This window comes from Giraffa tippelskirchi, chromosome 1, assembly GCF_054371585.1.
Source record: "Giraffa tippelskirchi isolate mGirTip1 chromosome 1, T2T-mGirTip1v1.2.pri, whole genome shotgun sequence".
Lineage (NCBI taxonomy): Eukaryota > Metazoa > Chordata > Mammalia > Artiodactyla > Giraffidae > Giraffa > Giraffa tippelskirchi.
The window spans coordinates 49,335,877-49,363,742 of record NC_137275.1 but is presented as its reverse complement, the minus strand read 5'-3'; the positions used below and the strand labels follow the sequence as shown (position 1 = coordinate 49,363,742).

At 34.0% G+C, this 27,866-nt stretch overlaps 2 protein-coding genes across 19 annotated transcripts in view; one reads left to right on the top strand and one right to left on the bottom strand.

Annotated features, from left to right (window-relative positions):
- GUF1 (GTP binding elongation factor GUF1) overlaps nucleotides 1–25,698 on the top strand; it is a 50,602-nt gene extending 24,904 nt beyond the window's left edge. For 3 of the 8 annotated variants that reach the window (XM_081519626.1, XM_081520005.1, XM_081520437.1), the window contains one exon: nucleotides 3,990–4,511. In XM_081519626.1, coding sequence (XP_081375752.1) covers nucleotides 3,990–4,064 — 75 coding nt within the window. In that variant the 3' untranslated portion in view covers nucleotides 4,065–4,511. Of the gene's footprint in view, nucleotides 1–3,989; nucleotides 4,512–7,240; nucleotides 7,301–10,231; nucleotides 10,508–15,559; nucleotides 16,373–24,271 lie in introns of those variants that run through there. The other 5 variants (XM_081519777.1, XM_081520179.1, XR_014062044.1 and 2 more) reach the window with 4 other exon arrangements.
- GNPDA2 (glucosamine-6-phosphate deaminase 2) overlaps nucleotides 971–27,866 on the bottom strand; it is a 137,950-nt gene continuing 111,054 nt past the window's right edge. For 8 of the 11 annotated variants that reach the window (XM_081521588.1, XM_081521758.1, XM_081521205.1 and 5 more), the window contains 6 exons: nucleotides 26,970–27,131; nucleotides 22,377–22,478; nucleotides 20,658–20,840; nucleotides 14,166–14,350; nucleotides 8,419–8,593; nucleotides 971–2,678 (listed from right to left, as the gene is read on the bottom strand). In XM_081521588.1, coding sequence (XP_081377714.1) covers nucleotides 2,617–2,678; nucleotides 8,419–8,593; nucleotides 14,166–14,350; nucleotides 20,658–20,840; nucleotides 22,377–22,478; nucleotides 26,970–27,093 — 831 coding nt within the window. In that variant the 5' untranslated portion in view covers nucleotides 27,094–27,131 and the 3' untranslated portion in view covers nucleotides 971–2,616. Of the gene's footprint in view, nucleotides 2,679–8,342; nucleotides 8,594–14,165; nucleotides 14,351–20,657; nucleotides 20,841–22,376; nucleotides 22,479–26,969; nucleotides 27,132–27,613; nucleotides 27,694–27,866 lie in introns of those variants that run through there. The other 3 variants (XM_081521347.1, XM_081521126.1, XM_081521034.1) reach the window with 3 other exon arrangements.

Genomic DNA, 27,866 nt, shown 5'->3' with positions numbered 1-27,866 from the left:
TGGCCAGGAGAAAGTTAGAAGTTGGTACCTGGCACATAGTATGTACTGTGTGTCTGCTATTTAATATTTGTGCCTTACTTGTATGCTTACTGTAAAGACCTTGATGCTGGGAAAGATAGAGGATGAGATGGCTGCATGGCATCATCAACTCAATGGACATGAGTTTGAGCAAAATCTGGGAGATAATAAAGGGCAGGGAAGCCTGGCGTGCTGCAGTCCATGGTGTTGCAAAGAGTTGGACACAACTGAGCAACTGAACAACAAAAGTATTTGTACAGCTTGATACTTTTTCTTTTCCCCTTAACCTCTGACTTTTTAGGAAACAATTTTACTTTTAGTAGTAGTACAAAAAGTATTTTTCAGATTTTTTTTTTTTAGCATACTCTTCTCTCCCCGGCCACTTTGATAAAACATGATTTAGAGCTGTGTGTTCCCCCAGAGTAGCAGTCCCCAAACTTTTCGGCACCAGGGACAGGTTTCCTGGAAGAAGATTTTTCCACTGCTGGGGGGTGACTTGGGAGTGATTCAAGCGCGTTACATTTTTAATAAAATTTTATTTTTATTTATTATTATTTTTTGGTTGTGTTGGGTCTTCGTTGCTGCGTGGGCTTTTTTCTAGTTGCAGTGTGCAGGCTTCTCATTTCAATGGCTTTTCTTGTTCTACCAAGCAGGCTCCAGGGGTTCAGTAGTTGTGGCTCCTGGGCTCTAGACTGTAGGGTCAATAGTTGTGGCACCTGGGCTCTGCAGCATGGATCTTCCTGGATGAGGGATTGTATCTGTCTCTTCTGCACTGGCAGCCAGACTCTACCACTGAGCCACCAGGGAAGCCCTCATTTATTGTGCACTCTATTACTACATCAGCTCTACCTCAGATCATCAGGCATTAGATCTCAGAAGTTGGGGACACTTCCCCCAGAAGACCTTAATTATATTACTAAGATTTTTCTGTACATTAAAATATCATAAACTGTTAGTGTTATAATAGCCACCGTTTATTGAGTTTAGTATGTTGACAGCCACCGTGCTGAGCTCTACAGACATTCCCTCATTCAATCTACACAACAATGGAGGTACAGGCACTATTACCCTATTTCATAGGGGAAGAAGCTCAGACTTATGTATTCCCCAACAACATCAAACAGTGCTTTCTTTCTTCAGACCACAATGCTTAGCTACCATGCTTTATTGCCTCTTGTGGAAATACCTTCAATAGACTTCTTAATTACCAGGTATGGGACTGGGAGATAATACTGATTTCACTAATTATTCAAAAGCCATTTACAATACTCAAGTATATTAAAACTTCATTATCTAGAATTAAAGCTGCATATTTTATCCTAACACTCCTATTTATTTTTATTTTTTAATTTTCAATTTAAACATTTTTAAGAATATATTTCAATCACATAGGCGATTAAGCAGGTATATAAGTGATGCTTCTGCTAGGTGGGCTTATAAAAAGCAAAATATGCAGAGTGAAAAGGAAGCATTTTTTACTCCCTAAGAAGCAGAATTAAGAAGTTATATAGGCAGAGGCATTGTCTCTAACTTAAATCTAACTGCATGCTGACAACAAAAAAATGCAATCTCATAGCTACTATTAATTGTTAGAATATTTCAGATGCATGTGTTCAATTTCACTTCTGGAAATGAAATTTATATAATGTTTGTTTATTACAAGCTTTATTTGAGTTAAAGATAGAAAACAATATACTTTTATTTGCAATTTAATGATGAAAATTGTTATGCAATCTAAAATAGTTTACATTAATTCCTTTTATATTTCATCATATCCTTTTATACATTATATATGTGTAAGGAATAAAGCTAATTGTTTAAGAGGTTTAATAATAATTTTTCTTAAAAAAAATTTCCTTCAGTGTGTTTCTAGGTATAAAGCTCATAATTGCCAAAATACTTATATTAAGTGCATGAACCCAAGTCATTAAATAAAACTAAGGTCACATTTGTAAAAAAAGAAAAAAAAAGTGCTAAAGAAGATGGTGCACAAAAAACATGCACTTAATACATACTTTCCAAAAGGACATAAACTGTACTTTTAGGCACTGCCATCTCTTCAAATTTTCTGTACCAACAATATATAACAGGACTTTTGATGTCCAGATGCTACTGTAGAAAGATGACCAAGGCAACCACATGCAGAAAGCTTGTGTGTAACATAGAGAAAATAAAGATAGCATTTGGAAGTAAAGGCTTGCGATGATAGTTGTATGATACCTGAAAGGCGTGGAGTGTCCTGTTATTAAAAAATTAAAGTCTAACAATGCCACTGGAGTCATATGAATGATACTTGATGTACAGAAGTCACCTTTAAAATGATTTAAAATTTGTAAACAGGCAGACATTTCTGTGGTGTTACAGTGACAATGTGGCTTCTGTAACAAGTAGGTGATCAACCGTGAGAGCCAATTATTTCTCCTAAACCCTAGTATAAAATGGACACATTGTAAATATGGAATGTTTAACATAGATATTAGATTTCAAAAATGACAGTATTCAAAAATCCCCCACGTTTTAATCATATTGCATAGCTGAAAATTCATATATGTATAAAAGTGTTCTGTTCACTCAAGCAGAATTTTGATCCAATCTCCTTCAATTTCCTTCTTTCATACTGTACAGTGGATCCACAAGTTTATTGTGCACATGCATTAAACCTTAAAAGAAAAAAAGCACATTTCTAGTTTTATTTCTAATTTGAACTGAATCTCTTACTTTAGAAAAAGAAAGATGTAATAAAATACAACGTATATTAGCTCCCACCTAATACAAATAGTTGTATTTATTGGAAAGATGCAAACAAATGTTTCAGACTGTTTAGTTTTCCCTTCTCCAGAGGATCTTCCTGACCCAGGAATCGAACCTGGATCTCCCACATTGTAGGCATATTCTTTACCGTCTGAGACACCAGGGAAGCTCCCAATACAAAATGGTTGTATTTATTGGAAAGATGCAAATAGAAATGTTTCGGAATGTTTAAATTGCCTAGCGAGTATCAATTTATGGTTATGAAACCATAGATCTAGAATGGGGTACAGGTTCTTTGTAAGTAACCAAAAGTAAGAACAGTTTTGTCTTTAGAATTTCAGTATGACAAAATAACAGATTTGAATACTAATTACATCTAAAGTCTATTGGGTTTGACTCAATAGAGTCAAACTCTACTGAGGGGCTCAGAACTGTTGTTACATTAGTTCTCCAGTGTATTACCCTATCCACTCATCTGGCAAATTATTTTTCACTATTTTGACATGGGTGTTTACAATAGGGGTTGATGACAAGTCACTCAGACAAGTTTACTAAAACAATGTAGAAGATAACCTACATTAAATATTAATTTCCAAGTAAATTTAAATTTCATCTTATAATTGGCATGCTTGTAAACTCTCCTTAATTATTAAAGCTTCTTGGGGAAATCTTCCAGGTACTCATGTCTTTGGGGAAATAAATGGTCCCAATTAATCAACTAAAGATTTTATTTGGAGGTCAAAGAAATCAGTTAAATTTACCACACTGTTAAGAACATGGAGACTGGGGAAAGGGACTAATGTAGTTTTCTTAAGAAATGGAATTACTGGATTGAGGACACAGGGTACTTGCTAGTAATAAAGTGTTCTTTATCAAAAGACTGCAGAATCATTCTAAAATTCAAACTGTGAAGACCCATTTTTAAGAGGTAAATAAAGGGACATGTAAAGAACACTGAAGTCCTACTACAGATAGTAGGATAAAAACCAGAGTGGAACAGTCCTGAGAAAAATATTCACTAGTGCAGTTGAAAGAATATTAATTACTCAACAGCTTACTTCAGTGTCTCATGAGCACCTCAGACTTGTTGACAAAGTCCAGATCCATTTCCCCCTTCTATACCATTTCTTTAAAAATATTAGTATATGGTAATATACTTTGCTAAGCCGCTAATGCCAGACAACTGAAATTCACTGGTGATGTTTTTCTTTTAAATTCAGGAGCAAGACTGGTTGACATTCCTTTCAAAATACATCGCAAACTGGCTACATTTCTTCATCTCCACAGCTAGTTGAAGCCACTTTCCTCTCTAGTCTTATGACCAGCTCAACACCCTATTTGCATAATTTTCTCTCTAACTAAAAAAAAAAAAAGTAGATTATACCATTCCCCTACTTAAAATTCTCTTATTGCTATGGTCACTTAGAAAATAATTTAGATTTTAATCTATTGTCTTTGTTTATCCTTCTGATCTCATGTCCTTCCACTTTCCCCCTTTTATGTTACACTCAACCCTGGCTTTGTTGCTATTACTTCAGAAAGGCTAAGCTTGGTCACAGTGCGGGGTCCTTATATTTGCTGTCTCATTTAGCTGGGAATGCTCTTCTCCCTGAGCAAAGCATGATTTTCTCCTTTAGGCTTATTGCATCTCAGCCTAAATGTCACCTTATAATGAACCTACTATTTCACTTTCTTTGGAACAATTTGCACTCTCAGAAAATAAACTGAGGTTCAGGACCTTAAATTTACTGCTCTAAATCCTGGGTCTATAAAGATCATGATACACGGTGGAAGCTCAGTAAACATTTACTTTAAAACATCTGTGAAGGTTCAGTGAGATGGCTTCTGGGAAGCTTTTTTTTTATAAACAGTGAATTTAGAACATATATTGTTAAAAAGGAGAAGGAGAGAGAGTGGAGACCAAGATTCTGTAACTCAAGGTCCTTAAGACTGAAAAGTATCAAGAGCAGTGGCAGAATGGCTAGACATGAAAGGATGCTTAATCATTAATGATAAATGTAGAATCTTGGAGGTAAGACTGGAGGGACTAAAGTGTTCCACGCAGCTGGAGAGAGAGAAGGGTCAGAAGATTAAAGTGAGTAATGGGAAGAGTTTGAAGACAGCAAAGCAAGGAGCACAATTAACCCAAGAAATGAAAGAATTACGTATAAAAAGAACTAAACTAACCATAAAGGCACTTGATTGGTTCTGCCTCCACCTGAGGAATATGACACTATTTAGCTATCTGGCCTTATATATAAAATGAAGTAACCTCTGCTCAAAAGTTCAAAATAGAAAGCAAGGTACTTAGCATAGCGCATAAAAGTCCTATAAAGATATTTGGTTTCTATGTCTTAGATAATGTAATCTCTAATACTTTAATGTTTCTATAGTGACAGTTCCATAAGTTATTTAACCTTCCCTTTCACGCTTACCAGTGCTTGGAAGATAAAAAGCCTATGATAAAATCCATGAGAATGTGGACAAACCAACAAATACTTCATTCATTTGACTGTTTCATGAAAACTATCTCTGAAGCTAGATTTTAAATTACTTATTTACTGGCATGTATTATTTGCTCAAAAAATGTTAATAAGAATATTTTTCTCAGAGCTAATAACTCCTCTCCTCCAACCTTCTTTTGAAAGGCCACTGACATGTGAGCCCTCATTTGCCTTTTCACTAAATTTTTAAAGTATAAGCGAGCCCCATTTTAGCTTGTATTTTTAAAACAATATACTTTGTTTTCTGTTCTACTAAGAGGAACTTTTTCTGCTACTGTGTTAGTTCATCCTTGCACCTGTGCTGTTGATTATGCCATTTTCTTGAAAACTAAATGCTAAGCATCTTCAACAGCTCTCAGTCCCATCAGCTCAATTAAAGTTTTCTTCAAGTACTATATAAATATAAAAATCTCCTCCTTAATGTACCTTGGATTTCACAGTGATTTACATAATTTAGTTTTTAAACTGAAATGGTATCAGTGTCATGTGTTTATCCATCTACTTGCCCAACTTCCTAGAATTTATCAAGTGTCTCCAATGTACTAGGTATCCTTTGAGATGCTGAACTAATGCAGTGAACCAAAACTAAAGTCCCTACCTTTATGGAGCTACATTTTATTGATATTTTCTCAAATCACTCAATGAGCCAGTTTTTATGAAGAATGCCAACTACTTTCAGGCAGGGAAACTTATACTTCTTTTGAGTAATACCACAGGAGACAATATATTTGAAGGCACTGTAACTCATGTTTCCTGGCTGATGACATTAACTGGAAAATATAATTTACATTTTCCAAAAATGAACATTAAAGAGTAATTTTTTTTTTAAAGAGTAATTTTTATACTGCAAAAGTTATCTTCTCATGAAAAAAATTTACCAGATAAATATCTCTAAATAGAACCAATCTTACTTAAAACAAGATTTAACTGAAAAGTTTACAAACAGTATGTAAAAAGCAGCAAAGTGGAGACTGGAGAGACCTGAGAGGAGACAACAGAGACAATGGTAATATCAACCATGCAGTTTAAAAGATACATGTCTTCTAGAGTACCAGCTCTTAGAGGATCATTCTACTTGATATAATTCATCTACCATTTGCTTAAAGCTTTGACCATGGTAAGAATACATCAGAGCTTAAAAATGCACAATTTAAAACATCAGGATAAACATTACAAATCCAACTCATTCATAGTTTTTTTTTTTTTAAACTAAACACTAGCTATGACTTGTACATAAGATAAAGCAACTTCCTCCACAAGAATGTGATAAAAATAAATAATTGCCACTTAAATCACAAATAGAAATAGGTAAATTCTAATGAGAATGATAAAAATGCATAGACTTATGACATATTGCCTGAAGAAGAAAAGCTAAATATAGATTTTATGGTTTGGTTCAATCTGAACTCATTCAAGGTCTATCAAGCTACTGGAGTAGGGCCTAAAAAGGATAAAACAAAATGTTCACCATGATGATAATGCCTTAAAAATATATTACTTCAAGGACATAACACATAGGTTTTATTTTTAAAAAATGCTGGAATAAAACAATTAAAATGTTTTCCTGCGATCTACTTATATCTTTCAAAAGATATATACTGAAATAGACTTCTATTTGCTAATGATTTTTATTGTTTTAGATGTAGTTAACTGAAGATTTCTTTAGGAGCTAATAATTAGAATGCTTTAAGATTCCTGCTGACACTTTTAAAGAGATGGTAGGAGAAAGGATAGTGGTATGAATGGTATTTGAAGAATTAAAGATAACTATGGGATTCATTTCCTCCAGTGTATATAGCAATAATATAATAATGAGGACATGACAAATATATAAAATTACATTTATAACATGTATAAATTTATCAAGTCAATCATTCTACCTTGTATCAAAATCCCTTACTGTAAAATGAGGCCTATATATAGCCCAGAACAATATCTTAAATCCATTTTTCTCCATATTGAAGGAGGCATCCTGACAGAGGCTAATGTCCTGAATCTCTTCAGAAATATGTTCAGCTTCATAATTTGTAAGTGACTTAACATCCCTACTAAGCCTGTTAATTCACCTATAAATTGGATTATAAGAGTAGCCATGTCATAGAATTTTGAGAATTAAGTAAATCAGTAAGTATATTATGTTTAAAATAGTGCCTGGTAATATAAATATTGGCTATTATTATTTTCTGATAAAAACCAGACTGACAAAATCAGACAAGTATAGGGGGTTTATCTGGGAATTACTCGTGCTAGAAAATGGCAATGTTAAATGAATCTCCTCTAAACTGGCATTAAAGTATGTGGATATCTGTCAAATTACTAATTACAATTTTCAGTTTAGTTTGGTATATTTGTGACTTGATAAAAAGCTAGTAATTTAACTGATAAAAATATAAATGACTGAAAGTAATCTAAGTGTTTAACAACAGGGAAACATTTAAGTAAACTACGACATCTATCATATAGCCATTAAAAATACTTTTGAAGAATATTTAGTAAAACAAGAAAATTCTCACAACAGGTAAGTGCAAATACAAAGCTCTATATATATGATCAAAATTTCATGTTAAAAATGAGACTATTTTCCCTGTTTGCCAAACTTCATTTGTATTACAGTCAAGATTTTTTGACATTCACACACTCCCATGAACCATGAGTTACTTATTTCCTTTAAATTGAATTTTCAAGTTATTATTATATTTCATGAATATGAGATGCTGAAAAAGTATAAGACATGCTATTATTTTATGTACCACTAAGGAAAACTTGCTACCAGGTAAACGATATGAAGTCAACTTTAAACATCCCAATTTCAAATTAGATAAATGTGAAAAAAGCAGTGTCTTAGAGCTAATAATAAAATACAGTAACCTCTTTAACCTTGTCAAAGCGATGATATCCATGAAATACAAGTTTGGTTGGTTCAGTTTATATTTTTTTTTAATATATATTAAACACCTGGTTATTAAAGTAAAAAGATTAAAAATATATTTTCATTCATATAATATCACCAGTACACTTACTACATACTTTGTGAATTACTGACCTATATATATGACTAATTACATCATATTCAGTCACATTAAGTTTTAATTGTTATCTACAATGGAACAGTCGCCCAATCTACTTTTGAAACTTCAATGCTCACCTTTAAAGTATTTCACAGTTTTAACTCTTAATTCTAAAGTAGCATCTTCATCACATACAAAAATAGTTCGGGGATGCTGCTGGAAAGCTGAAACAGTCCACATGTGATTGACTCCTTCTTCTATTGCTTTGTAGAGAGCAAATGCCTTGTGTGCGCCTGTAATGAGGATCATTACCTGAAAAATCATGAACATTACCTGTCAATTCTTAAAACATGTTCAAATGACTAAGAAGCTCTGTTTTTTAAAACAAAGAATTTAGCACCAGTGTTTTTCTGAGGACTGAAATAAAAATAAATAGATCCATATTTCTTGGTAGTCCAAGGTATTTATTTCTACTCTTTAAGGTAACAGGCAAGCACAAAGTAAAGTAAAATAGTATCTTGTGATGGAGTATTACTAAATATACCATAATGCCTATGATAATTATCACATATAATAGTGATGTGCAGAAGAGACCTGGGAGAATAAAGAAAAAGAAACAGGCTGTTTTGTAAAAGCAAAGTTACATAAATTACATAACCAGGAATGATTTACCAAATTGGTCTAGTCTAGATAAGCAATAGATATTACTTTGGAAAAGCAAAGGACTCTAAAACAATAGATATTTTTAATCTAGAGTCTGAAGACTGTTCACTGAATAGGAGCTATATAAAGCTATTTTGGAACAAAACTAGACTTAAAGAAGGATTCAGAATCTACTTAAATATAGGAACTAAATCCTTTTTCTCTCTTAAGACTCATATGTGTTACATAATTGAGACCCATCCTTAGGTACAGAAAATCCAAGCTCTTGGTCCCAAATCCCTAATAGCCTATGAGATAATTCAAAGAACATGTGCAAAAGTGAGTAAGTGTATAGATGTCTGAAAGAATCATTTCTTTAACATTTTTAGCAGTAACTCAATCCTATTTTACAAGTTAAAAGTTTATGAAATAAATCTTTAAACATTTTTTCTTATTATAATTGTTAACTAAAAAATGAATGTTAAGGTGGTAATTCTAAAATATCTATAACAACATAAAAATTCTGTATTTTGTATTTTATTGCCAGACCTTCTAAAACATGGAGGAAATTAAAGATTAATAAACCAGATATTATTACATTTCTTTTATCAAGATTCACTACTTTTCATTTTGAAGCTATATCTTGGAAAATATCAAAGCCCAAAAATGCATTTAAAATGTGTTTTCTACTGTTTTTATTGATACTTCTTATTCTTAAGTACAGAAATCTCAGTTCAGTGAAGAATTAATATGCCTACAATTAAAGGCATTTTTTAATTAAAATCACCTATAATTAAAAGCATTCCTTAATTAAAAGCACCTATAATTGAAAGCATTCTTTTAAACATTAACAATGCTTGATATAATAAGGTAAGCACAACACTGATTAGTGGCTTTATTAATTAGTTTTCCTTACTGGAAATTAAAGACACAGGAGTTAAAAAACAACAATAACAACAAAATATTCAAGTTCTTTGCTCTGTCTTCTATTCAGAATCTTTGGAATTAGAACCCAAGAATCAGGGTCCCTTAAGTGATTATTATGCAATCTGGCATAAATCCTTATACTATCATTTGAAAAGTCTCTTTAAAGCAACTTTAACACACACTACATCAAGTGGGAATATGTAGTGATAACTGCATGATAGATACTTATTGAAATGGACATTAATTTATTTCAGGAGTTTTAAGATGATTTGGTGGTTTCAAAGTTAAACACTGAACTTAGCACTTTCTATGAATCATCTCATTTAACTCCTCAAAACAACAGCATGAGATAAATACTATTCTTATTTTCCTATTTTATAGATAAACTGAGGCACAGATATCCGGTACCTTGCTGAAGTTCTTGGTAAGACTACTATATAAACAAGAGGTCTGATTCCAGCAATCACATCCTTAACAACTACAGTAAGACACACATAATCTTTAATTGAGAATTATGAAGACATATCCAGAGAATTAGGAATTGAAAAACATTGTTCTCGTAATGTAATTTGATGTTGCTAACGTGATTATTTCTACTCTATCTGTTCCACTATTTTCAAGGAATAAGAGAATAAATATGAACAAGATTTAAGAGTAGCTCCTGTCTGAAACCAAGTCTTTAAGAAGATAAGCAGTAAAGGGGGCATTTCAGACAATTATAGGGTGGTCAATAAAAAGCTAGAAATTTGGTTAAGGCTGGACCATAGGGTAATGAATGGAAGTGGCTAAAAACTGACTGAAATTTGATATATGAGCCTTTTCATGCCAAACAAAGGAGCTGGATATCATCTTGTGATGAAGTAGCAGGGAATCAGAGACTCATTACATACACAAGTAATAACTAAACTATGTTTAAAAAAAAAAAAAATTGGGCTGTAATATAGAGAACGGGATAGGTAAAGAAAGGAGATAGGCATGATTTAGGATGGGTTTGCAATAATTCTCAAAAATAAACAGTGATATAGACCAGAAGTAGGTAGTTCTGATGAGAGCTGGTCCTTTAATTTATCTCTAAGTTAAATGGTGGAATGTGGTGACTGATAAGATGTGAAGAAGCTGAGAATGAAAGTTTTCAAGCTCAGATAGTTTTCATGGAGAGTGTTGCTATTCACCAAGGGAGGCAAAGACAATTTTGGTAGAAAGATGAATTTTGAACAACTTAAGGAGTCACTTGAAAATATGAATTCTGCAGCTTCAGAAAAAGAAATGACTAAAGATTGGTAGTTATCACTGTATTGAGCACAGTTGATCTTTTTGGAATAGTACTAAATCTACTGAGAACGGTATTACAAAGTGAGACTGCTATTAATGGGTTAATTAAACAAACAAAAACATGCACACAAAGAGGTCACTGGGAAGACTGCCCAAAAGTATGCATAATGAATATACAATGCTAGGATGAGAACCTAAGGCAGATGGAGGACTGACTGAGAAACAATGGTCAGAAAGGAAGACTAAGAGTAGTTTTATGACGGAAGAAATAGGAATAGATGATGAAAAAGAGGCCCAGTAGGATAAGACTTGTAAAAGGATGATGGCTTTAACAGTTAAATCATTGGTGACATCTCATATTCAGTAAGTCAACAAAATCAACAGTGGATTTTTACTTTTAATGGTCATCACGAAAATAAATATTCAAACTATTATATATAACAATTTTAAAGATGCTACAACAGTTAAAAACAATTTTGTGTCTTTTCTTTTGAAATTACCTTAAAAATATAAGCATTATCTTTAAATATATCTCATTAAAAACAAATTTTAATGCTTTGGAGGGTAAATTTGGCTTTCGTCAAACAGCCAAAAGTTAGTAAAAATCAGATCTGATGGTTTAGGTAGATAGCCAAGCTGTGGATAGAACCAACCTGGCCAAAATGAATTATGGGCAAAAATAATTCATTTAAACTGTTTCTAACAGTAACTGAATATCTATATGTGACAGGCAGTATACTGTGTTAGATATACATAACCCAATAACACTTGGAGATTATAAATTAGTGAGGAAAAGATATTACAACCAAACACAAAAAACAATTATAAACTGCAAAAAGTGCTATAAAGAAAAAGAACAGTACAGTAAAAGAGAATAAAAGACAGTAATTTTGATTATGAGGATTATGGTGAAAAGAGGGAGCTCTAAAAGCTGAAAAGCGAATGGTGCTATTTTAGCTAAGCAAGGACTAGAAAAAGTATAATATTTCACAATTAACGTCAGTGTAAGGCCTCAAGGCAAGAAAGGAGTGAAAATTGAGGGCGGTGACCTGTGTGGTTCACGATCTACTAGATAATTCCTAAGTCTTAAGAAGTCTGTAATAACTTACAGGTGTCACTTGCAACATGTGTATGGAAGGTCCTCATTATCTGAACTGCCCAAATGTGAAGATACTCATTGATGCACTGAAGACTTAATCTCCCAGTCAAACCTACTTTCCACTCAACAGAGGCATCTGCCCCATACATGAATCCAAATTTTACGTGTACGTACAGTTATTGGAAATGACATTGAACAATAACTCACATCAGAGTTAAAACTACTAGCAGATGAAAATCTGTACACATTAAGCCCATCAAAATTGAAGATAAGCAAATCATTAAGTGTAATCATGTGATACTTCTTTCAAAAGAATGTTATGAAAAATCTAGCAGCATTATTTACAATAGCCAAGACAACAGGAACCACCAAAGTGTGGATCAGCAGAGAGTTGGTTTAAGAAGATGTGGCTTGAGTGCACACACACACACACACACATGAATATTACTCAGCTATAAAAAAAAAAAAATGAAATGGTGCCATTTGCAGTAATATTGATGAACCTAAAGAATATCATACTAAGTGAAGTAAGTCATACAGAGAAAGACAAATACATGATATCACTCATATGTGGCACCTAAAACATAATACAAGTGAATCTATATAAAACATAAACAGATTCACAAACACAGAAAACAAATTTATGGCTACCAAAGGGAAAGGGGGATAAATTAGAAATATGAAATTAAAAGACACAAACTATGTAAAACAGGTAAGTAACAAGGACTTACTCTATATGGAAATGATCTAAAAAAAAAAAAAATATATATATATATATATAACCGAATCACTTTGCTGTACACTGGAAACTAGTACAATACTGTAGGTCAACTATACTTCAATTAAAAAAAAAAAAGAATGATATATGATAAAGCATTAAAACCCTTAGGAAAATGATGAAGCCCTAGTAGTTTTGCCGTAATTTTCTCTATAACCATGTGGGAATAAATACTATGAAGTGAATGGTATCATGTTAATTCTGTTGGAAAACCTGAACAAAAGAAAAAAAATCAAATGTCTGAAATAACTCTCTTCTAAGAATTAGCATAAGAATTGCATTATAACTTAAATCTTGCTAAATGTAAGAATCTTTTTCCATAACTTTGAGTTTTGTATTTTAGAACTAAGATTGCTCTGAATTATTTTCAACTTGTTTACTATAAAAAAGGTCTTTTTCATAAACCAATTATGATTTTCACAAAAAATACTCCTACATTCTGAATGACAGTTCTGTTTATGTATTCAAGCCTATATATTTATATCAAGATCAGTTACTTATTCACCATACATTGCCTATACTCTTTCCCCTGAACCGATCCAATCCTGCTGCCAGAAATGGATGGATTTTTGGGGTTTCCATATAATTTAACTACTTATAATCATGAGCTGACTATAATTGGGTCTGTTATTCTCAGGGCAGGAAATAAAAGACAAATTAAAAACTAAAAAATCTAAGAGTCTACTGTTCAGAACTCTTACCTTCTTAAACATACCAAATTTAGAAGAGATCAAGTCTTAGAGGGGTTCTTTATCCACTGGAAACCAACTAAGCTATGCTTCTACAGTCAAGAAGCACATGACACTAAATTACCTTCAGCCTCCAAAAGCAGTTTAATGTTAATTAGAACTGCATCTTTGCTGTATTTAAGTCCTTTCCCAAAACTATATATAAGTGTGATGTTAGGACCTCAAATTGTGAAACAGCAAGGGGCAAGTGAAGCAGTACCTCAAAAGAGGTGGTGCCTAATTTTTAATTTCCAGCTCCAAAGACTTAATTTACTTGAATTCTAAACATGGCAATGAGCCTGACAGAAATTACTGAAAGCTAGACAACAATTTATATTGCAAATATGATTAAATCAAAACATCACTTATTTGGCACCATAATTTCTCCAAAATCTACAGACATCAAAGGGAAAACATCAAAGAACATTTAATTCTTACTTCTCTAGCATCCATCACTGTCCCCACACCAACTGTTAGAGCCATAGTTGGCACTTTTGATAAATCTCCGTCAAAATATTTAGCATTTGCCAAAATGGTGTCCATTGCTAGAGTCTTTAATCTTGTCCTTGATACTAAACTGGATCCTGGCTCATTGAAAGCAATATGACCATCTGGACCAATTCCTTTCAAAAGAAATACATACATACACACATATACACATAAGTAAATAAGGTTTATCACATAAAGTAAATAAGTTTTCTCAAAGTTAAATATGATTTTAAGACCAAAGAAATAGTCATAAACACACTTACCTTGTTTTATCTGATAGCTGAATTTCTAATGCTGCAGTAAGATATTTGTTCCTATATGATTCAACAAGTATTTCAATGTTTTCCATATGCTTAGCATTGAGCTAGCATGATTCTACTAGCAGCAAAATTAAGTATCACTTTATATTAGAATAATACTTTATAGTTTATAAAGCATTTTCACATGCATCATCTCAACATCAGACATATTTAACAATCTTGTAATACAGTCAGATTAGGCATATCTATTTACCTCATCTCCCCCACCTATTTTTTAAACTCAAAGGAAACTCTGATGCTCAAGGATAATATATAACTTGTTCAAGGTAATTTAGTAAATAACTAAGACAAAACTCAGTCTAAATCTTCTAATTCCTAACCTAGTAGTCTTTATAGTCACACTTTAACTTGCTTGGTTCTTAAGTCTAGATGGGGCAAATTAACTACTGGACCTCTCTGTAGTATAGTTTCCTCACTTATAAAAATGTCTACATTGGACAAGTTATTATCTAAGGCAATAGTTTTCTTCAAACTTTTTTTGACTGTAACCTATAGTAAGAAATACATTTGACATTGCAATCTAGTACACATATAAATACAATTAAAATAAGAACCGCATGAAATAATACTTACCCTTACTAGGAGTCATTCAAGCTACTTTTGATTCCATTCCATTTCATTTACAAAAGGGAAATGCCGAATGGGACTGACCATACTGATTGCATAAGCTAATAATGTATGACAACCACAATTTGAAAACACTACTTTTAGGAGATCTACTACCAGCTCTAATACGCAAGACTGTCTCTAAAATATAGGTAAGAAAATGACATTTCTTATTTGAAGGAAATTTGAGGTAAATCTTTTTATAAAATCAAGAATCTTTCTGTGGGGTTATTACTAAACCAAGTTTTACATACATGGACCCTACTTGCTAGTCAGATTTCTGGCAACTTCAATCAAAAAATAAACCCACAAGTTCTCTGGGTCAAAATATCTGTCATACTTATATTCTGCATATTTAATGATATATAGATATATCTTATTGAGTCTTACTACATAATTCCAAAAACTTTTTCCCAGGCTACAACAAGGTAAAATATGACAAAGAGTAACCTGATTTTGAAGGAAGAAAGAAATGAAAACCTTAGGAAGCAGGTATCAACTTGTTTAGCCGCTAAGTCATGTCCAGCTCTTTGCGACCCCATGGACTGCAACAAGCCAAGATCCTCTGTCTGTGGGATTTCCCAAGCAAGAATACTGGAGAGGGTTGCCAATTCCTTCCCCAGGGGATCTTCCCAATCCAGGGTTGGAACCCACATCTCCTGCATTGGCAGGCAGGTTTTTTACTACTGAACTACCAGGGAAGCCCAAGATACGAACTACCGAAGCACAATGGGTGCTAAGTTGCTTCAGTTGTGTCCGACTGTTTGCGAACCCACAGACTGTTGCCTGCCAGGCTTCTCTGTCCATGGCATTCTCCAGGCAAGAATACTGGAGCGGTTTACCATTTCCTCCTCCAGGGGAACTTCCCAACCCAGGGATCGAACCCAGGTGTCTTATGTCTCCTGCATTGGCAGGAAGGTGCTTTACCACTAGCACCAGCTGCGAAGCCCTTAATCTAAGGAAATCTTTAACAATATAGGATTAACTTTTAATCTAGTACATAAAGCCCAGACCTATATGTGGTTAATATGCATGCTTTGTTTCCACTATTATGTATGTGCTTGAGAATTTTAAACCATAGATATGTATCTCTCTCTAGATTTGTAAAACCGTTCTGCCTTTCCTCTTCAGTATACATCTGCCCAGATACTTTTATTTATTTTTCTTAGAGGAAAGGATAGAAACAAGAAAACAAAGAGTTCCAGAAAAAATAGGAGGTCCTCAAAGATCAATTCTAGTGGTCTCACTGGTGATTTGAGTCATACAGAAGTGTACAGCAAAGCTGAAGTTAACCACAAAGGCTCATGATGGAGAGGGGTCAATACATTCCCTTACTGACTATGCTGCTGCTACTGCTAAGTCGCTTCAGTCTTGTCTGACTCTGTGCAAGCCCACAGATGGCAGCCCACCAGGCTCTCCCGTCCCTGGGATTCTCCAGGCAAGAACACTGGAGTGGGTTGCCATTTCCTTCTCCAATGCATGAAAATGAAGAGTGAAAGTGAAGTCGCTCAGTCGTGTCCGACTCTTAGCGACCCCATGGGCTGCAGCCCACCAGGCTCCTCCATCCATGGGATTTTCCAGGCAAGAGCACTAGAGTGGGTTGCCATTGCTTTCTCCCTACTTACTATGAGTAATTATCAAAAATTGAATTTCCAGATATAAAATTGTATTTTTAAAATGTTCAGAATTTTCTTTTACAAAACTTTATCAAATTTTCTTTAAAATAATTATCAACTCTAAAAACCATGCTTAATTCTTATTCAGTCTTTAAGTCTATATTAAGATGTCAACACCCTTATGAAACATCCCTAAAACCTGAGTCCGGGTTGTGTGTCTTCCCTGTGTCTATAGTTCTGTGGGCTAGAAGTAAATTTCATGAAAGTAAAGACTTTTTTTTCACTACTATTATACTGATATTTAGAACACATGACACATAGGAGGCCCTCAATAAGTAACACATGAATAAATGAAAGGAGGTTGGTATTCTTTGGTATGTTCAGTATAGTTTTTCCCTCCTCCTTCCCTGCTCTGATCCCCTTACAACAGGGCCTAGATCAATTATAACATCCTATATCTCATCTCTTTTTGGCAGAACTGTTGTGGTCTAGAGATATGTACTTGTGCTAAGCTGAAAGAATCAGAATTTCTCTCTAGAAATCTGAAACTTGACCAAGGGATACAAAAAGAAAGAAGGCATCTAGAGCTGAGGTATTTGATGATAGCACTGCAGGAGAGGCTCAGGTGAGTCCCTGCTTCGCTGATCTGAGGCTTGTGGTTCTTGTTCTTCTAAAGATGTGTTTTTTCAATTCTAATATCAATTCTGTGAACTACTCCAGAATAATTCCAGTAAATTCACTTTTGGTCCCATTAGTAGATTACAGTTACTTGCAAATCAAAGAATCTGATCATGTAACCAAAGTAGAGGGTTAAAATCTTCCCATCATCTTTTATTTTTACCTTTTAAGCACAAATTATCTTAAGATCATTTTAAACTTAATAATGCATTTAGAATCTATTTATAGATTTCCATGTTTGTGTATTTTATTGTTCGGTCAGAAATTGCATGATACACCTTATTCTTTCTCCCAACACTCTCTCATCAGAGGAAGAATTTCTGAGAGTGTATTTCCTCCTTTCTCCTATTTGCAGAGGGACGGAACTCTTGCTCCATTTCCTAGGAGTGAGCAATGGTGGGTTACCCTGGAGCTCTTCTGTGGTCTTACTATTTCCATTTCAGAGGGGAGAAGTACACAACCCCACTCTAGCCTCAAGCCCAACCTGCCATCTCTAATCCAACTTTACCTTCAATAAGGCTGATATTTTGATCCCATTTGGCTCAGTTCTTAGTGTTTTTATTAACCAAACCCTGGAACAAAAGAAGGGTAAGTGGTAAGACCCAGATACCAAGCCTCATCTTAAAAATCCAATGATAACAACCTAGATCAACAAAGGCAAAGAATCAAATGAGATTCTTCCATGAGACACATCCAATAATAGGGTATTCCAAACACGGAAAAGTCCAAAGAACATGTAATAAGCCAACCCTTCATTCCCTACATACTATTGTATGTCCCTTGGATGATAAATATGAACTGTCAGACCCTGGATTGGCCCATGACTACAGTGAAGGTGTTAATGGAAGAGGAAAGGAAATCTTAGTTGTTTTTTTTTTTTGCAAGGGGAGAACTAGAGGAAGTTTAAGACAAAAATTGGTTAAAAAACAAAATATTAAGTTATTTTTAGTAGTAAGAGTCATTAATAAACATAAATAATTATGATTATGTGCCATTAGTTTCAAAGGAAGAAATAAGGTGGGTTATTTGAGGAAATGCACCAAAAAATTTAGCTAAAAAGAAACAAGTGACTTAAAGCTATGAGGAAAAACGAAAGTTCTACTAGAAGTATCTGAAAAGCGAGACTAAATGTTAAACATTACATTAAGCTAAAATATTTTCTGGAAAGTAGGCAAAGGGACAAAATAGAGTTAAAGAGTTCTTATCAAGTTTTTTTCCCCCCAGTAAATTCTATTTCCTGGCATTAAGACCCCAAAGGATTTGTCAGAAGAAGCCTTATGTAAGATCAATAAATTAACAGGAAAAAATAAGCCCTCAATTAAAGTAAAAAAATACTATATATGTTATCCATGTAGTCATTTTTTAATACTAAAGTTTTAATAACTGCTGTATCTTTTTGTATAACTGTATGAGTGAAAAGTGTCTCAGTCGTGTCCGACTCTTTGTGACCCCATGGACTACACAGTCCATGGAATTCTCCAGGCCAGAATACTGGAGTGGGTAGCCGTTCTCTTCTCGTATAATGGTAAATGAGTGAAAATCCTTCTTGACATAACTAAGATGAACAAGTTAGATATATTATTTTATAGTAATTTTACCTTATTTTGGTATAGAGTTTATAAAATCTAAAGAATACATCAGTAGTGCACTCAAACATTTCAAATGTCTACTGCCTTGCCTTGATATTGGTAGGTTTAAATGACAATTATCCCAGAATTGAGCCATATGTACAAAACTAGAATGCAAACATTTTCCAGGAATACTGAAGTAATACTAGTAAGTTTTACTTAAAACATTGATATTTTCTATTTTGAAAAGCAAGAGTCCAACTTGAATTCTTGCTCAAATAAAAACCATCCCCTATATTTAAGGCAGTAATTGATATTAGCTCTGCTGGGTAGATAAAAATTTCCTCAAAGAGAAAAACTTCATTCTTGCCAGATATCCTTAGAAGTAAATCAGTAAAACAGCAGGACATTCAATACATTAAGGAAAAATTACTTTACAAACTACACCTCAGAGACAAAGAGTAGAGTAACATTTAATGGAATATCAACTATATACCAAGCACTTCACAAGGCATTTTACACATTATAAGATGGTTAATTCTCATCAATTTTGAAATGGTTAATATTAATCCTATTTTACAAAGGACTGAATTATACTTAATTAGTATACTGAACTAATTTACTGAAGTCAATAAATTTCCCAAGATCTTACAGATAGTAAGTGGCCAAAACTGGATGCTAGTTTTTGTCTAACTATAAAATCCAATTTTCCTCAAAGGCAACCAAACACCCCAAAAATACTTGACCACCTCAATCATAAGTTAACCTCAATACAGGTCTAATTCATACAATTTTGAGCATCTTCTAATAAATCATAAGACATATCTAGATCTAACAGATATGTCTACCTCTAGATATCCAGTGTTAATTTAGAGCTTTTACTATGTCTAGGTGAATACTAAAGAATCTGGCAAAAAAACAATTTTGGTTTCAGTTTACATGATGTTGTACTATTCAGATGCTTCATTGTGATGACAGAAAATCATATTGTCATTACAAAGGTAGAAACTCTTTCACCTCTCTTCAATGGCAGATCAGGAAGACACAATATACACACACACATACGTATACGTGGGTGTGTGCGCACACGTGTACATAGAAATTTTCAGTGGAACTTAATTAAACATTTGTTTAGATCTTATTAAGACAATTAAAAGCTCAATTCATACTAGCTAAAGGCTGATGATAAACAAAATCTGACATTCTTGACACATTTCTTGGTGAAATGAAGCAATTTAATGGTCAGTAGAACCTGTACCATATGCAAACTTTTAGAGATTTAATGCTGTAATTTGATAAGAAACCTGGGTTCGAATTTTAAAGAAACAGTAAAAGAATAAGAGTATCATTTAGGAAAAGAAAAACATCACTCCTTTTCTAAGATGTGGTCAAGTGTCAGTTCTAAAGAGGTAATTAGAAGACTTCAGCAGGGATTAGGAGCTATTTCTCAAGCCACAATTTAAACAATTCCCCCCTGCAACATTAAGATTATTTTTTTGATGAATATAAAGTAAAACAGAAATCAATAGCTAAATAAATGGGTATTACAGGCAGTCACAGATGTTTACATCACACAAAGGTAAGTTTCTTTGTAAATTTAAAGCACGTAATCAAAGTTCTAACAAATGACTAATGACAGAATGTTTTACGTACCTCCAACAAAAAGATCAATTCCTCCAGCTTCTTTTATTTTCTTTTCAAATGCATCACATTCTGCTTGCAAATCTGTAGCATTCCCATCAAGGATATGAGCATTATTAGGATCTATATCAATATGCTTAAAAAAGTTATTCCACATATAAGAATGGTAGCTTTCAGGATGATTTCTGGGAAGTCCTAAATACAAAGTTAATGAATAAAAATTTAACTATTTTCAGAAATAAATCTAAAGTTGACTTTTCTGATTAAGCCACAAATGTTATTTAAAATATATAATCTTTCCATGCTATATTCAATTTAAAAACATTTTTATATGGAATAAATGATTATGCCAGGAATTATTTTAACCACTGTAAATGTATGTATCAACTCTATCAATGTGTACAACATCTGTAGAAATACTAGTGTCAATCTCACTTTATAGATGAACAGAAACACTGAAAAGTCAAGTCACTTTCCCAGGGTCAGGGAGCTCATGGAGGGGCTGGAACACAGAAGTCTAGTTCATGTGCACTTAATCACTATATTCCACTTCTCAAATATTAAAATTTAACCAGTAAAACTGATTTATGTCTTAAATTCAATATAAATTAAGTGGCTGCTGCTGCTGCTGCTAAGTCGCTGCGGTCGTGTCCGACTCTGTGCGACCCCATAGACAGCAGCCCAGCAGGCTCCTCCGTCCCTGGGATTCTCCAGGCAAGAATACTGGAGTGGGTTGCCATTTCCTTCTCCAATGCATGCATGCACGCCAAGTCGCTTCAGTCGTGTCTGACTATATGCGACCTTATGGACAGCAGCCCACCAGGCTCCTCTGTCCACAGGCAACATTTCTGGAGTGAGCTGCCATTTCCTTCTCCAAATTAAGTGGCTACACAACTGAAATCTTTGTCCATTTTCCTCTTCTGTTATTTCTATTTGCATGAAAGGTATACTTAACTATGACGGTACTCTGGCAATCATACTACCATTAAAAATACACACCTATAAAATGTAAATGTGTAAATGTTAACACAGAGTTCGTATGTTTCCAGTTCAGCAAGTTGTGCTTAGTTGCTCAGTTGTGTCTGACTTTTTGTGACCCCATGGACTATAGCCCGCCAGGCTCCTTCTCTATGGGATTCTCCAGGCAAGAATACTGGAGTGGGTTGCTATTTCCTTCTCCAGGGGATCTTCCTGATCCAGGGATTGAACCAGCATCTCCTGTGTCTCCTGCACTGTAGGCAGATTCTTTACCAGCTGAGCCATCAAGGAAGCACAAGCAAGTTAACAATCAACAATTTATAAAAGCTTCAAGGCTACAAATATAAATAGCCTTATATTTGAAAAAAATTTTACTAATTAGTTTACATACATATTAATTAATTTATCCCCACACCGATTTTAGCTTTGTTTTGAGGGAAAAAGAAAAAGAGAGAATGAGAAACGTCAATGAATTGGCTCAAAGTTGATGGAGCCTGGACTGGTAAGTGGCACAGCTGAAGATGAGTGCAAATCTTCTCATTTCCAGTCCCATGGTCCTTCCACTATGTCATGCTGTCATTACAAAAATATAGAAGTTTTTACATAACCTTCCAACGCCACTACAAGATGGTACATTATACTCTAGAAATATATTCATTCAAAACAAATTTAAATAATATGTTAGTATTCTCAAAATATATTCACTTTAAAATATAACATGTTCAAATAATATAGTCAAACAATATAGCTTACCTACATATTCATCCATGTTAAAGGTCTTCACATATTTAAAAGAAAGGTCTCCATTCTTGTGATATTCTATAAGTTTTTTATAACATCCTAAAGGTGTACTCCCTAAAACAGATAAAGATTCCATTTTCTAACAGTCTAATTTTTAAAAACGTGTATACTAAATTTATTCTTGTTTTACTTAATGGTATCTTATACATCTTATTAGGCAAATGATTATTAATTTAAATACATATTCAATTAAGGAATATATGTTGAATTAGTCTCTTTACAAGATACCCTAAAATTTTAGGAAATCAAAATTTGTGAATAAAGCTGAGAATCCGTCAGCTTAAATTACAGCTTGGAAAATTCTTATATTGTTGGATATCTGAAATTAACGGTATATATTCCAAGAGTAGAAACTTCTAGAGAGCACACATTTGAATTAAAAGAAAAATAAACATCCCACTGATAGAGAAAAAAATCTTTATTTAGGGAGGGATTTGTAGCACAAATGATACGTAAATAGGTCAAGTGTTGACCATTTAATGGAATCAAAGGGGAAACCAGAGCTGAATTTAAATATTGCCTCTACTTTCAAAATAGAAAGTGGCAAGGATTGAGTGAGGAACCTTATCCTTTTTTAACTGGAATTCCTGCTTCTCATTTTGTGTTGAAAAGTGAAAGTGAAAGTGAAGTTGCTTAGTCGTGTCCGACTCTTTGCGACCCCATGGACTGTAGCCTGCCAGGCTCCTCTGTCCATGGGATTTTCCAGGCAAGAATACTGGAGTGGGCTGCCATTTCCTTCTTACTGTCAACATATATCAGCTAAAATATATAAAGTAAAATGGTTTCTAGGAAATGAGATTTTGGCTTTGGATACTTCATCTGAACTCTTAATGTTATTGTTTTATAAATGTGATTCTTTCATATGTTTTACAAAATTAAGATCTGGTTGACAAGAGCTCCATGAAATGACACAATAAAGATAAGTGAATTCAGCACCTTGCTGAATGATGTTTTCCAAAATTGCTTCATTTTTTTAAACTACAAGTTTGAAGACTAAATTGACTGCATTCTTACAACAATCTTACAACAAACAACCTGGCCCACACAGTCCTGGTCAGAGTATTGATTTTTAATCCACCCACCATCACAAAGCAAAATAAAACACAGACACATAAAGTTTCTATTCAAGAAGCAGGGAGAAGTATGGCAGAACTGAACAGCATCTGACAAACCAAACAACCAAAAAAAAAAAAAAAAACCCCAAAAATACAGAAGAAATCTGGAGTAGTAAAAAACACTGCCTCTCATTTAAGATGATAGGATAATAGAAGTGGCTAAATATCACACAGACAGGTTCAGAGAACAAAAGACTAATAGGTTTTCTTAAAGTTAAAACCACAAATTGTTTTAAATTGTCATTAATAATTTAAAATTTATGTGGTCAAACTTTGTAATTCTTTATCAAAGAACTACAGCCCACTAACATGAGACCAGGATAAAAGATGGACAAGTATGCTTTTCTTTCTTCCTTTCTAGGAACATAACCAATTTTCTGTGTCTATCTTTTGGTGTCAAGAGAAGAGTTACAGGACTCCCACCATAATTTAAGAGCATATGAAGAAAAATGTAATAAGTTGTCACAATAGTGATGACAAAGATACATTCATTTTCTACTTTTTTTTTTTATAAATTTATTTATTTTAGTTGGGGGCTAATTACTTTACAATATTGTAATAGTTTTTGCCATACACATTTTCTACTTTTTAATCAAAGTGGCTGAATAGAATAAAAACAATGAAAGATATGATACAGGGTGAACTGGTGAAAGAAACTTCATTTTAATATATTTGCTTTGCAATACCCATTTACTAACATAATTAATTCAGTAAGTGTTTACTATGTTTCAGATAAAACAATGATTAGGACTCTCTACCATAGAAGAATTCACAAGATATGGATAGACAAGTACTAAACAACTATAACACAAGAAAAAATATTATAAAATAAACTATAAGAGATCTGGAGAAGCAAAACAAATCAAAGAAGGAAAGACTACAGTCTTGGTTGTTGAAAGGAGGATCAAAAATGGCATTTCAACGGAGTCTTTGAAGAAGAGGTGAAATTCCCACAATCAAAGAATGGGGTAAGTCTTGACTGAAAATAGAAAAAGATGGGGATGGGGGAGAAGGTTCAGAGATGACATCTGTATGCCTACCATGTGCTAGATGCTACGCTGGTGTTTCATATGTTAACTAATGTAAATCTCACAAGTCTGGGAAACTGGCATTATGTTTCCCATTTTGAAGGTGAAAGAACTGGGTCAAAAAAATTAAGGAATGTGTGAAATATCACACACATGGTAGTGAAGTCAGAGATTTAAGAGATTCTGCCTGGTTCTGGAGCTCATAAAGTTTTTATTATACACCACATTAGCAACACTAGTGAAAGGAAAGCCAGCAAGTTCAAGCCTGTTCTTTCAGCTACAAGCAGTCTAACTTGCCTATCATGATTCAGTGTAGGGGAATGGTGGGAGTTAAGCCTGGGAGGCAGGTCAGGCCCACAGCATGCAGGCCCTTAAATGTCATGCTTGTCAACATCACTTCAATAAATATATACTGAAGAGATATTCCCCAGAACTGTGCTTGACTGTATGGGTGTCATGTGCAGTTGTGTCTGACTCTATGACCCCACGGGCTGTAGCTTGCCAGGCCGCTCTGTCCATGGCATTTTCCAGGCAAGAATACTGGAGTGGGTTGCCATTTCCTACTCCAGGGGATCTTCTCCACCAAGGAATCAACCCCGAGTCTTCTGTGTCTCCTGCATTGGCAGGCAGAGATTCTTTACCACTGGGCCACCTGGGAAGCCCCAGAATTGTGCTTGGTGCAGCATAATTATAGTACAGCATGTTATTTACAATTACAGAAATGTATGCTCACATTTCAAAAGCACAGGGGTGAGGATGGGGCATGATTAACACTGTCACTGGTCAATGAAGGAGAAAAGAGAAAAATGTCAACAGAAGTTTTTCAGAGATCAACCCTTGGCAGGTAGATTACTAAGCAGTTATACTATCCAAAATAAAGCAAAAGGGTTGTATATTTAAATACACATAAAAAATGTTTAGCATTGCTGGTGTTTATGACTCTGAAGTCTTTCTGTCCCCACACTCAAATTACTGTTTATTTCTTCACAATTAACACAGAGTGATTAAGGCAGCTAGTCTGAGCATGGCCTAGGTTCATACAAGGCAAACTGATACAATCAATGCAGCTCACAAATCAAAACTGTGGGTGCTGAGGGGCCCATTTCCAGTGTACACAATTAAAAAAAAAAATCCCTCTTTGCCATTCTCACCAAGAACTACTGCCATGGACTAAAAAACAAAACAAACAAAAAAAACCAACTTGGTGAGTCAGAGTACCTTTCATGGAAATTATGCAAGTGAAAAAAAATTATGATTGCAGCTTTTATGAGTTGACAGGTATGGGAGGAGAAAAAGGAGAAAATACTGTTTAAATAAAACACATTTATGAGAATCTTAAAGTTATATAGTGTTTACAGTATATAAAGGACTTGCTCTTATTTGAGCTGCAAATCAACATTGTAAGCTACCAACTTCCTTACTTTCGTTAGGTAAGGAAAACAAAAATTAGGGTGTAGAATAAATGCCCTGCAGTCATCAAAACAATAACAGCTCTGATCCAGAACCAATACTCTTTTCTGTGGAAGTCAACAACATCAAACAAAAGTACCATGATATCAATGACACTACTTGGTTACTTTTTTTTTTTACTTGGTTATTTTTAAAGAAAAAATCTTAACAGAGAACTAAATCCAGCAAAATATATAATTAATGCTTATGTTCCTTCTGTCATGAAGACAGACACATCAGTCTTCAATTTTTTATTTATGATATTTCTAAAATAGAAAGAAAATAATCCCACTACAGTATTCCTGCCTGGAAAATTCCATGCATGGGGGAGACTGGTAGGCTACAGCCCATGGGGTTGCAAAGAGTCAGACACGACTGAGGGACTTCATTTTCTTTCTTCCTATAGTTCCTTTTGGAGAAGGAAATGGCAACCCACTCCAGTGTCCTTGCCTGGAGAATCCCATGGACAGAGGGGCCTGGTGGGCTGCAGTCTATGGGGTTGCAATGGACACTACTAAGCAACTAACACACACATACACAATAAGGTGATATGAGGTAAAATTAAGAGGCAAAAGTACATACTTTAGGTACCTCTTAATGATCAATGAGAAAGCTAATTTCCTAAGAAATTGCTTGAATAGTGAAAGCAACACCTCTAAATACAAACAAAAAACTACTAGGAAAAAGGGACAAAAAAATATGACCCTTACTTCAGCTATATTTCTGTATTTCCTTTTGCATTCTGGAGTGGTAGATGAGACAGAATTTTAACAAAGAAAACAGTAATGGAATTTAGATACTACATATGGAGAATCTATATCTATATATTTGACTTTATATGCTAATATGTTAAATCATTGATATGACAAGAAATAAAAAGGAAACATTTTACCAAGGAAAATCCTTCAATCGCAGAACCTTGAGTATCTAACATGGAAAAAATGGTATATTACCTGTTGGCAAACCCAGTGTAAAATATCTGTCCTGTCCAGGTCTGAACTGAATGATGCGATTACAGATGTATTTGGCTGCCCATTCACTAGCCAAGTCATAGTTATCAAGAATTACAAGCCTCATTATGGTGACGCACAGCTTCCAGGACAAGAAGTTCAAACCTGAGAAAATTTCATTGTAGAGCACTTTAAGTAATTAGCAGATAGTCAAACAGAAGCATAATACACTGATGACTTTAAAAAGGATATTACTTACGAAAGACGTGCATGTATACGAATACAATCTGTATTTTTAAAATAGCAGTAATAGCTGCTCTCTACTGAACAGACTTCAGGTGCTGGGCAGTGGGCTAGGTCAATTAAGTACAAATATAATCCTTACGACAAGCTTCTAAGGTAAATACAATGTCCAGTTTCAGATGAGTAGAGGGACTGACACAATTTGAGTTCACATAGTTGTTAAGTGACAAAGTTAAAATTTTTATCAAAGCAAATTTACTATAAAGACATCTCACTGCACTGTCTCCACAGGGATACTATATAAAGCAACATAAAGCAAATCTAAAGGCAAACAAAGCAGCACTCATTTATTGATTGCAAGTTAATGGCAGTAATGATTACTCAGCACCTTATGGGTTACTTACTAAAATCCAGAACTCTCCCTAGGAATGATGTAATAACCAAACCTCTCTTCTGGTAAATAATGTTTTTATAAAAGTAACACCTGCAGTTTAAAAAATTTCAATCAATACAGAAAGGTACAAAGAATTTGAAAAAAAAAAAAAGACCCAAATCCTGCCACCTCGAAATAAAGCTCATTACTATTAGGTATACATCATTCCATACATCTATATAATGCACATATACAAATGGGATGTATAGAAATAATTTCTAACC